The sequence below is a fragment of the Apus apus genome, chromosome 6, assembly GCF_020740795.1.
Source record: "Apus apus isolate bApuApu2 chromosome 6, bApuApu2.pri.cur, whole genome shotgun sequence".
Lineage (NCBI taxonomy): Eukaryota > Metazoa > Chordata > Aves > Apodiformes > Apodidae > Apus > Apus apus.
Genome location: NC_067287.1, coordinates 27323631 through 27336605, shown reverse-complemented (window position 1 = coordinate 27336605; position 12975 = coordinate 27323631). Strand labels below are relative to the sequence as shown.

General features: G+C 38.5%; 1 protein-coding gene across 2 annotated transcripts in view; it reads left to right on the top strand.

Annotated features, from left to right (window-relative positions):
- The window catches only part of KLF7 (KLF transcription factor 7), a 61569-nt gene extending 48849 nt beyond the window's left edge, over positions 1–12720 (top strand). For both annotated transcript variants that reach the window (XM_051623888.1, XM_051623887.1), the window contains exon 4: positions 4067–12720. In XM_051623888.1, the coding sequence (XP_051479848.1) occupies positions 4067–4118 (52 nt within the window). In that variant the 3' untranslated portion in view covers positions 4119–12720. The remainder of the gene's footprint in view (positions 1–4066) is intronic.
- The last annotated feature ends 255 nt before the right edge of the window (positions 12721–12975 follow it).

Here is a 12975-nt window from a genome sequence, read left to right as displayed (position 1 = left end):
CCCTTTATTGTACCCACTGTTATTGACAGGGGTTGTAGTCACTCACTCAGACATTCGGACTTGCTAAACTTTAAGGAGCCTTTTGGAGCTCTTTTAGCAACACTAATGTGGTACAAAATATATGCCTGTTGTTGTTCAGAGATAAAGGCCATACCTTGGTAATCAGACAATTAAAGTGTTGATTCAAATAGCAAGGAACAGGCATGTTGTGTACACAGTCTGGTTGCAATTCCCTTCCCAGGCTGTTTTCAGATGCCTTTGAGTCTCTGACCTTCTGGCTAACATCAAAGGAGTATCAATGTCCTCCGTGTACAGATGAATTTTAAAACAAAAGAGGTAAGAAGACGTGATTCTTTTCTTCTGCTGCCCCAGCCTTATCCCAACACCATGCAGCCTACACATCACATTGTTAATTGTTAGCGAAGTACCCCTGGTTTGAGTAGCACCATATGTACTTCAAATGGTGTGTGGTTTGGTGGCAGCAGGGAAGAAAGGAGAATCAGCTAAAGTGCTGTGGAAAGCAGTGGACAAGTCCCTTGTGCCTTCCAGACACCAGGGATATGCTTATTACTAGCATTCCCCAGGAACTGAGCTCTATAGAAAGACAGGCTAGGGTTATGTTCCTCACACAGCGCAAGCTGTCAGCGTTCCAAGAGGAAGAGGATGACAGGGTGGTGGCACTTGCTTGTTCTGCATAAATATGTGTTTAGGAGATAGCAGCTTAGGGCCAGACTGCTGGGGTATATATTCCTCTGTGTGTATGTGCACATGCATGCACATGTTTTCCTTTTTGACAGCAAGCTAAGAGCACACTTAGCTGGAATGAACATGTCCCACAGTGGAGAATCTCCAGCTGGTAAGAAAGGTGGCTGAGCAATATATTCGTTACTCATCGTGGTTCCCTCTTTTTCCTGCAGAGGCTTCAGTTCCAAGGAGTACTGTGTTGCTAAGGAGATAGAGCAAAAACAGAATGGAAGGCATTGTATGTGGGAGCAGGGAATTTATGTATCATGCATCACTGTATGATTTTCAGAATTAGGGTATCTTATGTTAGTATAAACTGTCTTCTAGGAAGAGATGTACTGAGGGAGGGATGATGGAGCAGATTGTGATGGACACATGTGCAATGTGCAGACCTGGTCTGGAACTGGAAGAAGTGTATGAGCCAGAGGTGTGGAGCAAGGTCTTGTCATAAGCAGGATTAGAGACTAGCAAGCTGCTGTTTCTTATTTTGTGAAGAAAGGAGTTTCCCTTGACAGCTTATCCTGTCAAGCCTCTTCCACTGCTGCGTCTAGTCCCAGAAGAAAAAAAAATGTGTCCACTAATCAATACCTTTTTTTGACAGTGTGATGTAGCTACAAAATTTTGTAGGGGCTGTTATACTGTTGAAAATAAATGTCTACATGCATCAGCCTTACCAAGAGACAGAACTAACCAAATCACTCAGCAGGAAAATATGAAGAATTTGTATTGTACTATTTTATTAGCTATAAACTAGCAAATATGGAGCCATTTTATTGCCTATAAAAATATTGTAGGCTGAAAGATATACTAGATGCTAATACTGTGGTTACTGAAACAATCTATTTGATCCATATTTTTAACAGATCTTGCTGTGCTGTGACTCAGCATACTTTTTCCTGGGTTACATCTATAATAGAGACAATAAAAGAGGAAAAGCTGCGCTTGGGTGGTGGTCTTATGACTAGTCCTAGACTGAAGTGCCAGCTGGTGCATGTCTTTTTGGCAGCCACTCAAGCTGTTGTTTTGTTTTGGCAGCCCTTGCAGCCAGAGCATGCTGCTTTCTCAGTTTAGACTGACGGGAGAGATGTTGGTCCAAGGGTGTATTTTGGCACCTTAGGGCTAGAAAATTCTAGCTGTGCTGAGCCTGCTGCTGTGTTGAAAGCCAAGTGTCCATTGTCTGATTCACGTCTGTCTCACTGTGCTTCATGTAGGAGCTTGGAGGAATGCAGCCTCCATCCTATTTTGAAGTATTTTTTTGCCACTTTGAAGGTATTGACCCCCTTGTAAGCTGCTACAAATCAGGAAAGAACAGCTGACTCCAGCAGAGCTATGCTTATCCACAGAAGATGAGTATCTAGCTTTTCTTGTGGACGCTGCTGCCTTAGGAGGCTTCTTTGTCTTAAAAATGCAACTCTTGATCACTTATCTCTGCATGTAGATGCAGGCAGATTGCCTGTGCAGGGGAATACAGCCAGCAGGACAGAAAAGATCCCCTACCTATTTAACATGTATTTTTTATAGTTCTTTTCTTTCTCAGCCTTTTTTGCTCAGGTTGTTTATCCTTTTAAGTTTTTGCCTTTAGATTGAGTGTTCTTTTTTTTTACCTCTTGTTTGTGGATTTTTTTTTTACTGAGTAGTGCAATTCATTCTTTTACCTTCTTTCTCAAAAACACAAAATACTCAACTACTGCTGTTTTTTTTAAAATATGTTCTCAGTGCATTTCTGATACTATCCAGATTCTCACAATAAGCCATTTGGAAATTATTTACACCAGTATTGTTGGCTCTTTTATACTCTAAATCTGTAGAGCAGTGAAAAGACATTCTAGGCAAGTCAGTTCTGGAAGTAGCTTTTCATGGTGCCCTCAGAGCCTACAGAAACAGTTTACCAAAAGCCACAGATAGGAGGTAGGCTTTGAGGTAGGCAGCCAGAACCCTTGGCTGCTTGTCTTGCGGTTTGCTCTCTTGTGCCATACATATCCTTCACGACACTGTGTTGGTGGGTGTAAAATGGGTTGGTGCTTGCAATCCCATTTCTAATGGGTATGAAGGAGAAAAGAAACATTCTGCTTATTGGCAGTCTCGATAAAATGGTGTATATATTGAATGGTAAGGAAGAAAAACACTTGTCCTCCTGAGAACTTACTCTCCTGATCACTCTGACAGTATCTTGGCGGTGTGAAGTAACTAAACTTGGGCTGCTCTTCCTGTTGCTGTGAGTGTCCTTCAGCATGTCTACTACATGGCAGCTGTTCTAGAATAGTAATTCCTGATGAACTCTTTGTGGGGTTGTTCTTAACCTGGAGTAAGTGTGTTAGAATAAAACAGTTATCTTAACCCACCTCCCAAGTGGTTTAGGTCATTTCAGAGAAGGCAGTCATAAGCCTTTAGAGAGGAAGTTAATCAAGAATAGATGCTTCATTTCAAATTCATGCCCTACCTTATTCTCAATTAAGTGCATGTTTAGACCAGCCTTAAAACTCAGCTGGTTCTCTAGAGTCAGCGCTCTAAGTCCATGTCATCAGCATCTGTCTACATGTTCAGAATATCAAAACGTTATGTTTTATTACGAGGTGGAGAAAAATTGCATTGTGGATAAAGAACAGAAGTTGAAATCTTAAGTCCTGGCATTTTTTCCCAGTTTTACCACACTTCTTGTGATACAATTTCCTTGCCTTTTCTGTCTCTCAATTTTCACTCTTAAAAAATAGTATCTCCTCTTAACATCCTTCAGGGAGATAGCGTTCATCAACATCCACGTATTACTGTGCAGATTCCCAGCAGAAGGAAAGGGAGAGATCTGTGGCCTAACGGGTTGTCAGACTCCAAACTCTGAACCAGCTTTCCTTCCAGGTCAAAGTTAGAAATGAGAATTCAGCTTTCAAAACTGGCATCATATTTCAGTGTGTGTTGCAGGTACTGGGCACTTGAGAAATACGGTGTTTTTTTAAAACTGATGTTGCTGAGTACTTGGCCAAAACTGATTTGTTTTATTTATTTTTTTAATATGCACACACTCTTATATTTGATTTTATACTACAGGTGCATAGATGAGCACTCTTCCTTGATACTTGACCTAGTGCTACAAGAGGGAGGAACAGAGAAATGAAGAGTAGTCTGTTTAGCTGCCTGAGAGCCAGGATAGTTGGCCATCTGTGATTACAGAGGTCAATCACAGAGGGTTTGGTGGCGATCCATGGATAATCTAAGGAATGTTTCTAAACTCAGATATGTTTCCTCCTGTACATACAGAGGAAGGAGCTGGAACACTGTTTTCCCAAATTCTGTATTTACTTATTTTCCCACTTGCTTTATTTTGCAGGTGTTTTTCCAGGTCTGATCACCTCGCCCTCCACATGAAGAGACACATCTAAATATCAGCTTGGTACAGATGTCATCTGAGCTAAGTGTTGTGAGATGAAAGTGGAACTCAAGTTACAAAACGCTGCCTTGCAGGAGAAGAAAACCTGATCACGTGTAACCCTCTGTATAGAGACCACAGGCTCACACTGTCATGCACCCCGTTATACTTCAATACGTACATCGGTTCTTTATGCCTTGCCCCAGCTGGATGGGAGACGATGCAGGCGGGGAAACGGTATGGAGGTGAAGTCAATGAGAAGGAACAGTTGCTTACAGTACTTCATCCCTCTTGGATTTGTTTCCTGTTTTTGCCAATGGAAATCAAAGAAAACTGAGGAGGCTTCCCTGCAGGTGGATGGCAGTAGGAGGGGCTTATTTAACTTGCTTCTCAGTGCAACTCAATAGGAGAATATGTCGTCTTGAAGTTGCATATTTGTAGCACTAACTTTCTTTTTAAATAGATGGGGGGAAAACAATGACCTAGAAAACCAAATTCCAGTTTGGTAGCCAAAATTAACCTCTTGGTTCATTTGTTCTTTGTCTGAGAATTCCTAATGTTCAGTGCATCAGACTTCTCACAGACACTTTGACCTGTCTTGGTTTTGGTTCTTCTTCCTAGAACTGAGCTATTGAGATCCTTTTAAGTCAATACCAGTGGCCTTAATGGCAGTAGACTGTGGAGTGACACTTGTGACACAAATATCCTCTTTTTGGCCTGAGTTTATGTAGACTTCATGGAGGACTATATTTTTGTTGGTTGTTTTTATTTTGTTTTTTTGTTTTGGCTATTGCACAACATATGCACTAGGGACTCTGGAAGCTGCTGCCATGATGGCTAAGTGGCCAAGGGATAAAGCCGTGAGAAACAGCACCTAATATCTCTGTAGGCCTCACCTTATTGCCATAGCTAGAACTTCTTGTTTATTTGTTGAACAAAAAACTTTAAAAGCTTATTTGAAAGCTTAAATATTTTTTCTCTTTTCTCCACGAACAAGTGATCTTCAGAACTCCTTGTCTTCACCTGGATATCGGTCTGGGACTGGCCACACAGGCATGACTACAGGATTCCTTCCACATCATGTGAGCATGTTAGCCACAACCCACAGTGACTTAGCAATGAATTATGTTGCTTTTTCTTGCTGATCTTCTATTAACCAATTTAAAACATTAGACTTTCATTTGTGTAAAGAGCACCTGCAGATGTTTTAATTTAAAGCTAATATTTGTTGAGCATCTTACAAAAATAAAAGAACTCCAACAACAAAAAACAAGCCAAAAATCCTACTCAAGTCTCTGAGTGGGAAATCGAGAACCTCTTCCAAGTACAATGGCTTCATTCAGCATTAGCTTTTTAAAGAAATTATCAAAGTCCTCCTTTTCCATTCATCAGGTTGATGCTCTATCCCACTCCTATGTGAAAATACGTAACGGTGTGAACGGTGAAGGAATGGTTGGATTTTCCACACAGCAGTGAGGTTTTTCCAAATGATTGGTCTAAAGTATTACTAGCCTAGAGATCCAATTTGGACTACTGTGTGAACCATCAAGGAGAAGTGGAGGTCTCATGCTCACCCTTCAGTCCTATTGATTATTTGATTTTGTTGGCTCAAAGTGGATTAAAGTCTTCATTACAAAAGAAAAAAAAAAAATCGTAGCATAACTTGCATTTGAAACTATTTGGCACTGGCCCTGACTCCAAAGACTGCATTTAGGACCATAAAAATGGCCTATGCAAGCAGGCAGGTGGTCATTAGGTTGTATATTTTGTATATTCTGGGACCATCCCTACAAGGTGTGTCTAGAAATGAATCAAAATGGCATGTGGTCCACAAATGGTTGCTGCTTTTTTATACCGTATTAGCCAGCTGCCCTTCTCTGACTGTTTTGACTCATTGACTGTTAAATATTTCCCTTAATTTATGTTTTGTGAGGTAAAACTGTACACTTAGGGGAAAAAAAGAACAAAAAGAAACTCAGTAGATGTTTAAGAGCCGTCACCGGGATCCTTGGCACTTGAATTCTCAGCATTTTGCAACCTTTGGTTCCAGTGAAAGATTGAATTTACTCAAAAGATGCTGTTTTTCCTCACAGTTTTCACAAAACACTGTGACTGTCATCTGAATGCTTTGGGGACAGGGGGAAATATGATGTCTGGCCCATATGGCATGAAATATGGACCAAAATCTAACCATCTTTTAGGGACAATGATGTAACATTAGTGATAAGAGCATGAGAGAGAGCAAGAGAGAGAGTGAAAGAAATAAAAGAAAGACAGAGAAAGAGAGGGAGAATGAAAACTGAGTTTATTCCAAAGATTTAAAACTAACTATATGTGTGTGTATATATATATATGTCTATATATATGTATACATTTTAAAATTGCAGAGCACTGCTTGCTGACAATCTCGTATTTCTCTACTTCTGTATTTGCATACTTTTTATGGCCATTCCACCCAGCTGTCCCACTGGGACTGAGGGCCCTAGAATCCAATTTGTGTTGGAATATATAGAGCATCCTGCCAGATGTCTAATGGGAACTGAAACCTCAGCTCTGTGAAACTGTAGAGCATCCAGTCCGTGCATTAGATTAAAAAAAGGATAAGTGAATCCTAGAATTTCATTACTGTAGTGTTCTGAAGTGTGTGCTCTTAAAACCAACACTATGACATTCATTTGCTCTCAACCTCCGTAAATATCCTCCTTTGACCTCTGAAAACACCTGCCTTTAGACATCCTACCAGTAGTCTACAAACCTTAATTATTAAATTACAGTTTAAGTACCAGTCTCTATTTAAAATGGAAAAAAAACCCAAGCAGGACTGTTAGTTACTTCCAGTTGTTATTTATGGTCTTGTTGATACCTTATGGTATATATGGTAGAACCCCATGGAAAAAATCACGCTGAAATGTCTGATTATTTTGCTCTAGAGGCAGGCCAACATCTGAGGTATGGATCCAAATAGCCTAAAAAACATAAAGAAAAGGGGAATAAGAGACTTAACCAGATTTCGGATTCATCAGGTCCTCTCAATAGCAGGTCTTGAACTCTGAAGCCAAATTTTGAGCTTTGGGACCATCTCTTCTGTTTGTAAAGGGAGATATTTTTCACCTGTGTGTACATTGTGTACTTAATCAATTCCTGGAATTCAGTCTTTGGGTGCTCATATGCAAGTGTCTTAGTCATTAACAGAATTTTGAACCATAGCTGGTATTTGCAGAAGGAGTCTCCAAATTAGTGCTGCATTCCAGAATTCAGTTTTTACAATGATAAGTTTTGTTTCTTTGCAGATATTTTAAGCTGGCACTTCAAATTCATGTAATCTGTTATAGCTAGATCCTCTTGGGCTCCTTTTTCCATGCTAAACATGTGCAATTGTCCTGTATTTGTACACTATGAATAGAGACAGAATAATGAGGAAAGGTTAATCCTGTCTGTAAGTCTTCTTGGAAACAATTCCATAAACAGATGATAAATAGTCTTTCACAGCGGAGGACTGAGTTATCATAGAATCATAGAATGGTTTGGGTTGGAAAGGATCTTTATAGGTCATCTAGTCCAACCCTCCCTCAGTTGACATCTTCAACTAACTCAGGTTGCTTAGAGCCCTGTCCAGCCTGACCTTGAATGTTTCCAGGGATGGGGTATCTATCACCTCTCTGGGCAACCTGTTCCAGTGTTTCATCACCATAAAAGATCTATTATCTCTAGTCTGAATCTACCCTCTTTTAGTTTAAAACAATTACCCCTTGTCATATCATTACAGACTCTGCTAAAAAGTTTCTCACCATCTTTTTTAGAGGCCCCCTTTTAGTCCTGAAAGGCCACAGTAAGGTCTCCCTGGAGCCTTCTCTTCTCCAGGCTGAACAACCCCAACTCTTTCAGCCTTTCTTCATAGGAAATGTGTTCCATCCTTCTGATCATTTTTGTGGCTCTCCTCTGGACCTGCTTCAGTAGGTTCATGTCTGCCTGGTGCTGAGGACTCCAGAGCTGGATGCAGTACTCCAGGTGGGGTCTGAACAGAGCAGAGGATTATCCAGCTGTAGAAAGAAGCAGCTTAACCTTTTTTCCTTCATGCTAGATTTATGCCTATTTGCAAAAGATAAGCCATTATAAGAAAGTCAGATTGTAGTTTCCAAGGTGGTGGAACTATAGGATGAGAACAAATTGATACAAAAGCCTCACATAATAGTGTACATAGAGGAAGCAACTAAAGCAAATGTGAATTTTTTTGAATAGCTAAATAATATTTTGGAGGGAAGCAGTCAATCATAGAATTATGCACATGGGAAGGGGCCTCCAGAGGCTGCCTTGGTCATCTTCCAAGAGCTGGTTGCTCAGGGCCATACCCAGCAGAGTTTTAAATATACCCAATGATGGAAATTCTACAACCTCTCTGTGCAGACTGGACCAGCTTTACAGTTAAAAAAATAGTAATTAAAATCTGTATGTCAAGTAGGAATTTGGCGTGTTCTACATTGGTTTCCTTGCCTCTTCTGCTATGAACCTCCAAGAAGAATCTGGCTTCTTTTCTACACCCTCTGTTAGGTATTTGTAGACAACAATACAATCTACCCTCACCATTCTCTTCCTAAGGTTGGACCATGTCTCTCAGCCTCTCTTCATCCATCATGTGTTTCAGAACCTGATCTCCAAGGTGGCTCTCTGCTAGATTTGCTCCAATATGTCAATAATTTTTTAGTGATGACAAGATCAGAACCAGACAGAATGTTCCAGATTGAGATGCACTTCATATGTTACAGTGTTGATACAAGTTAATTATTCTTGTTTTTTCCATTATCTGATTGAGACAAGCTATACTGTATGACAAGTTTCTATTTTGAAAACTGACTTATGAAAAATTATTTAGGAAGCATCAATATAAAGATTTTTCTAGTCAGATTTTCTGAATCTGTGTATAAAAGTGTGCTAATATAAATACACCCTCTCTGTACTGCCAGCTTGATGCCTGGCAAGCAAAATTCTTTTTTTCCAACATAATAATTGCTTTTTACCTTAAACTAGAAAAATGTATTCTTTCACTCACATTAAATATGAAGACATATGATGCTGTATTTTAGTCACTTTTTAGACCAAAACAACACTTTAGTGCATCTTTATTCTGTTTGTTTTTCCCCTTAGGAGATAAAGAGCAACCTAAAATTTCACATGTATTTTATAAAGATTGGCCTAACAGAAAAGGGAATTCTAGAGTCCAGAGTATTTTTCATTATCCCGCAGTTTTCAATAGCCAGTACTCAGTCTAGAAAATTATATTACTTGGTTAAATTGGCAAATGTTTTTAAAACAGAGGGTTGAACTGGATGACTTCCAGAGGTACCTTCCAACATTAATTTTTGTGTGTTTCTGTTACTCATTTCTGAACTCTCACTGATAAATGTGTACTGGTTTTAGTTCTTCCCTGTCTTCTGCTGGCAGAACAGACTGTAGGAGAGGTCTGTATGGTTTCTCTCAAACTCTGAAATTTTCATCCTTATTAAACTTTATAAGGCTTCTTCACAAGGGAGACTTAGAGAGAAGGAAATCTTAAACAAACACAAAACTCTTAGCAAACCAGTTTGAAGCAATATGATACCATGAGATGTGTCACAGCTGCAGGGACCAACCGGATATTATGGGAACAAGTTTGCTAGCCTGGAAGACCCATATGATGTCTCAAAAATGTTTTCCAGGACCTGAAATCTTAGCCAATGTATATTTCTGCAAATGTGAAGTGGTTTTTTTTTTTCATTCTTATTTTCCTCAGACTTTTTGGAATTTGCTGGTTTTTTAGACTAGCATATTTTCACTTAGTGCATGGAAAGCACTGACCACACACAGATGGGGAAGAAGAAACTAAATGCAGAGGAGCCCCTAGGTCCTTGCTTTTAGAATTGTTTTAACTTCAGGAGTAAAAAGATAGCTAATCACTAGGGTGTATGGCTAAAATGGAGATGATCAAAATGATAGTTGCAGTGATTGAATGTATCTTATCTGTGACCTTTTTGATAGCTACAGAATCAGGCCTTCTCTCATTTTTACCTGTCTCTAGACAATTCGGGCTTTTTAGCAATCTCTAAAACAAAGATTGCTCATCCTATTTAACATAGTTTGTTTATCTGTGTACAAAAGAGGTCATAATTGGTGCTTTTGGCAAAACTGATGAAAATACACCTTGCTTATATATTTCCATTTCTCTGCCTTTTCCCTTAATGTGTGTCACAATCTTTAAATTGAATAAATAAAAAAGATGAATATTTCATAAATAATGTAATGTTACTAGGCCAGCACCCAGTGGATCAAGGGCTTTTATTCTTGATTTTATTCAGGATTTGGCATATCCTGTCATTCCTTCCAGTACGACTGTTTTTAAGCTTTCATATCCTGGGTGATGCCTCTAACCCAATAGTCTTCTAAAGTACTTTTTGCTGATTTCAGGTAGAATTGCACTCACAAAGATCCCCGCATACCAAGAACAAAAGCAATGCTTAACAGTAACTCTTTTTAACTCTGTCTTGAGAAATGAAAATTATTTCCTCCCAAGATACTACAGCTACAAGTCTTGCCTGTATTTCATTGGCATTAAATCTACGCCTTCTTGAATGATCATTTCCAGATCAAGCTTGGATATTCTTCCTTTTGTCACTTTGTGTCTCTTTTTATGAATAGTTTAGGTCCCTTTTTAATAATAGCTTAGGGATGACTACTGCAGTCTTTCTCCTCCACAGCTTTAGTGGAAAGATTTAGCATTGTAAGAACGGTAGCATGTGGCCTACCAGGTACTAAGATCTGTCTTATAAAGCTGAGACTTTCCTCCTCCCTTACAGGAAGAAGTCCAAGATGTACTTGTGCTATATAAGTTATATATATAATGATATAGTTGTATATATAAATTATATACATTAAAATGTGGAGTTGAGGATTTAGGTTGCCTTTATCACCTCAAAAAAGGGTTTCCCTACTTGAAAACTTTCAAATGCAGGCATCATTTATTAAACAGGGTTTTATAGTTTTCCTTAAAGCTTGTTAATGGTATTTTTGGTGTAATATTTGAAGTTGGAACTCTTTGATTTTCAAAATGAAAGCTTTGATGATTTTTTTTAAGTGCTTTGGTCCTAACTTCTAGATACTGCCAGAAAACAGGTTCTACACTCTGTCTCTGTGTGGGTGTGGATTTACAACAGTGTACCACGTATACCTACACAGAAGAGGAAACTGAGCTACTGACTTACAGTTTGTAGTAGCCAACAGTGCCTATTGCTTTGATTTAGGGAGGGCACTTGCTGTCGGCATCGCATTTTAGGAATCACATCAGCTTCTGTAAGAAAGTTTTCAACAATGCTAGGAAATACACGTTGCTGGGTACTGTGAATGAGCAGGTTGCAAATCTGAGGGTTGGGAGGGGAGGTGGGAAGGGAGAGAAATGAGGACTTAGCATGTACACACTAAATGTGAATTAGAATGGACCGAAAGGTGACAATTTCAGCCTTGATTGTTGGGCTCTTGGGGAATTGAAAAGCTAACATGCAGTCAGTCCCTGGAGAGCCTGATGGCTGAAGGGCTGATCTTTACTTTTTAGTTTGCAACATACATTGTACCCATCACGCTGTATTTTAAACCCCAGGCCTGTCAAATTCTGGAAGCAAATCAAAACACTGGTTTAAACACTACTTTGTTACCAAGGCCATGTCTCTACCAGAGAAGTTGCCCTATGTTAGTATATCAGTCTAGTTAAAATCAGTTTGTAGCTGCATCTATTACTTCACTGCCTGGATTGAGTTTGCATTGGCATCCTATGCAGATAATGCTTCAAAAATGCTTCAAACCAAAAAAGATACCTCTACAAGGAGGTTCTTGCACCAACTGAAGTACCTGGTTTTGAAATCATTGCATATAAACCATAACAGCTTTTCTCTTAGAAACAAGGCCTTAGTTCAGCATGTCTACTCATCTAGTTGAAAAAATAACAATGCAGGCTGAGATTTTTTGTTTCTTACTTTGCAAAGTGGCCTGTTTTCTTTCTTGTTCTCTGAAACCTTTCTTGCTCTCTACTACACATCAGATTTTTGTTTAGGGGATTTTTTTTTTTAGCAACAACAACAAAAAATAAATGCTCCCTATTAAGAAAAAAAAAAAAGAAAAAAAACCAACATTGCTTGAAGGACTTTCATTTTGCACTATAATTTTTCTTTTACCAGATGTGTCTGACAAGTGCATTTTGAAGATGCCCTCGGTCACGTTCTCTCAGGCCTACTCTGGTATTTCTAATATATCACAGAAGTACCCAATCTTGTAGCCCTCAGTTCTGCCTTTTTTTGACATTTTATTTTTTTTAAGCTTTTTATATATATATAAATATAAATATATTACTTTGTCAGTTTTTTTGCTGTACAAAAAGTCTTAAGATTTAAAAATATTATTTGTATTATATGATGGTGGTATGTTAATGTTACAAAATTATTAATGAAGAAAAAATTTATTTTTGTTACTGGTCTGTTTCATAATTCTTTTTTAAATTGGTATATTGTAAGATATCTATGCAAAAATGTTATGTGACGCATTTTTATTTAAGAATGTAATATGTGTAATAAACAGTAGAATGTGTTTGGCCTGACTGTTTAGTGTGCCTTGCATATTATTTCTTTATGAAAACTTCTGTGAACAGTGAAATGGCTTTTGAGTATGAGCTAAGGCTATGGTTCTGTAAACAGTTATTGACATGAAATATATTATTTCTAAGTTTTCATTATCTTATCAGAATTGCATTTTTTGATTTAAAGAAATTTTTTTAATGTATTTTGTAAAGTTCAAGTGTTGCTTATATTCATGCTGTACCATGTTGCTTTTGGAAAAGATGCTCAAAAAAGAAG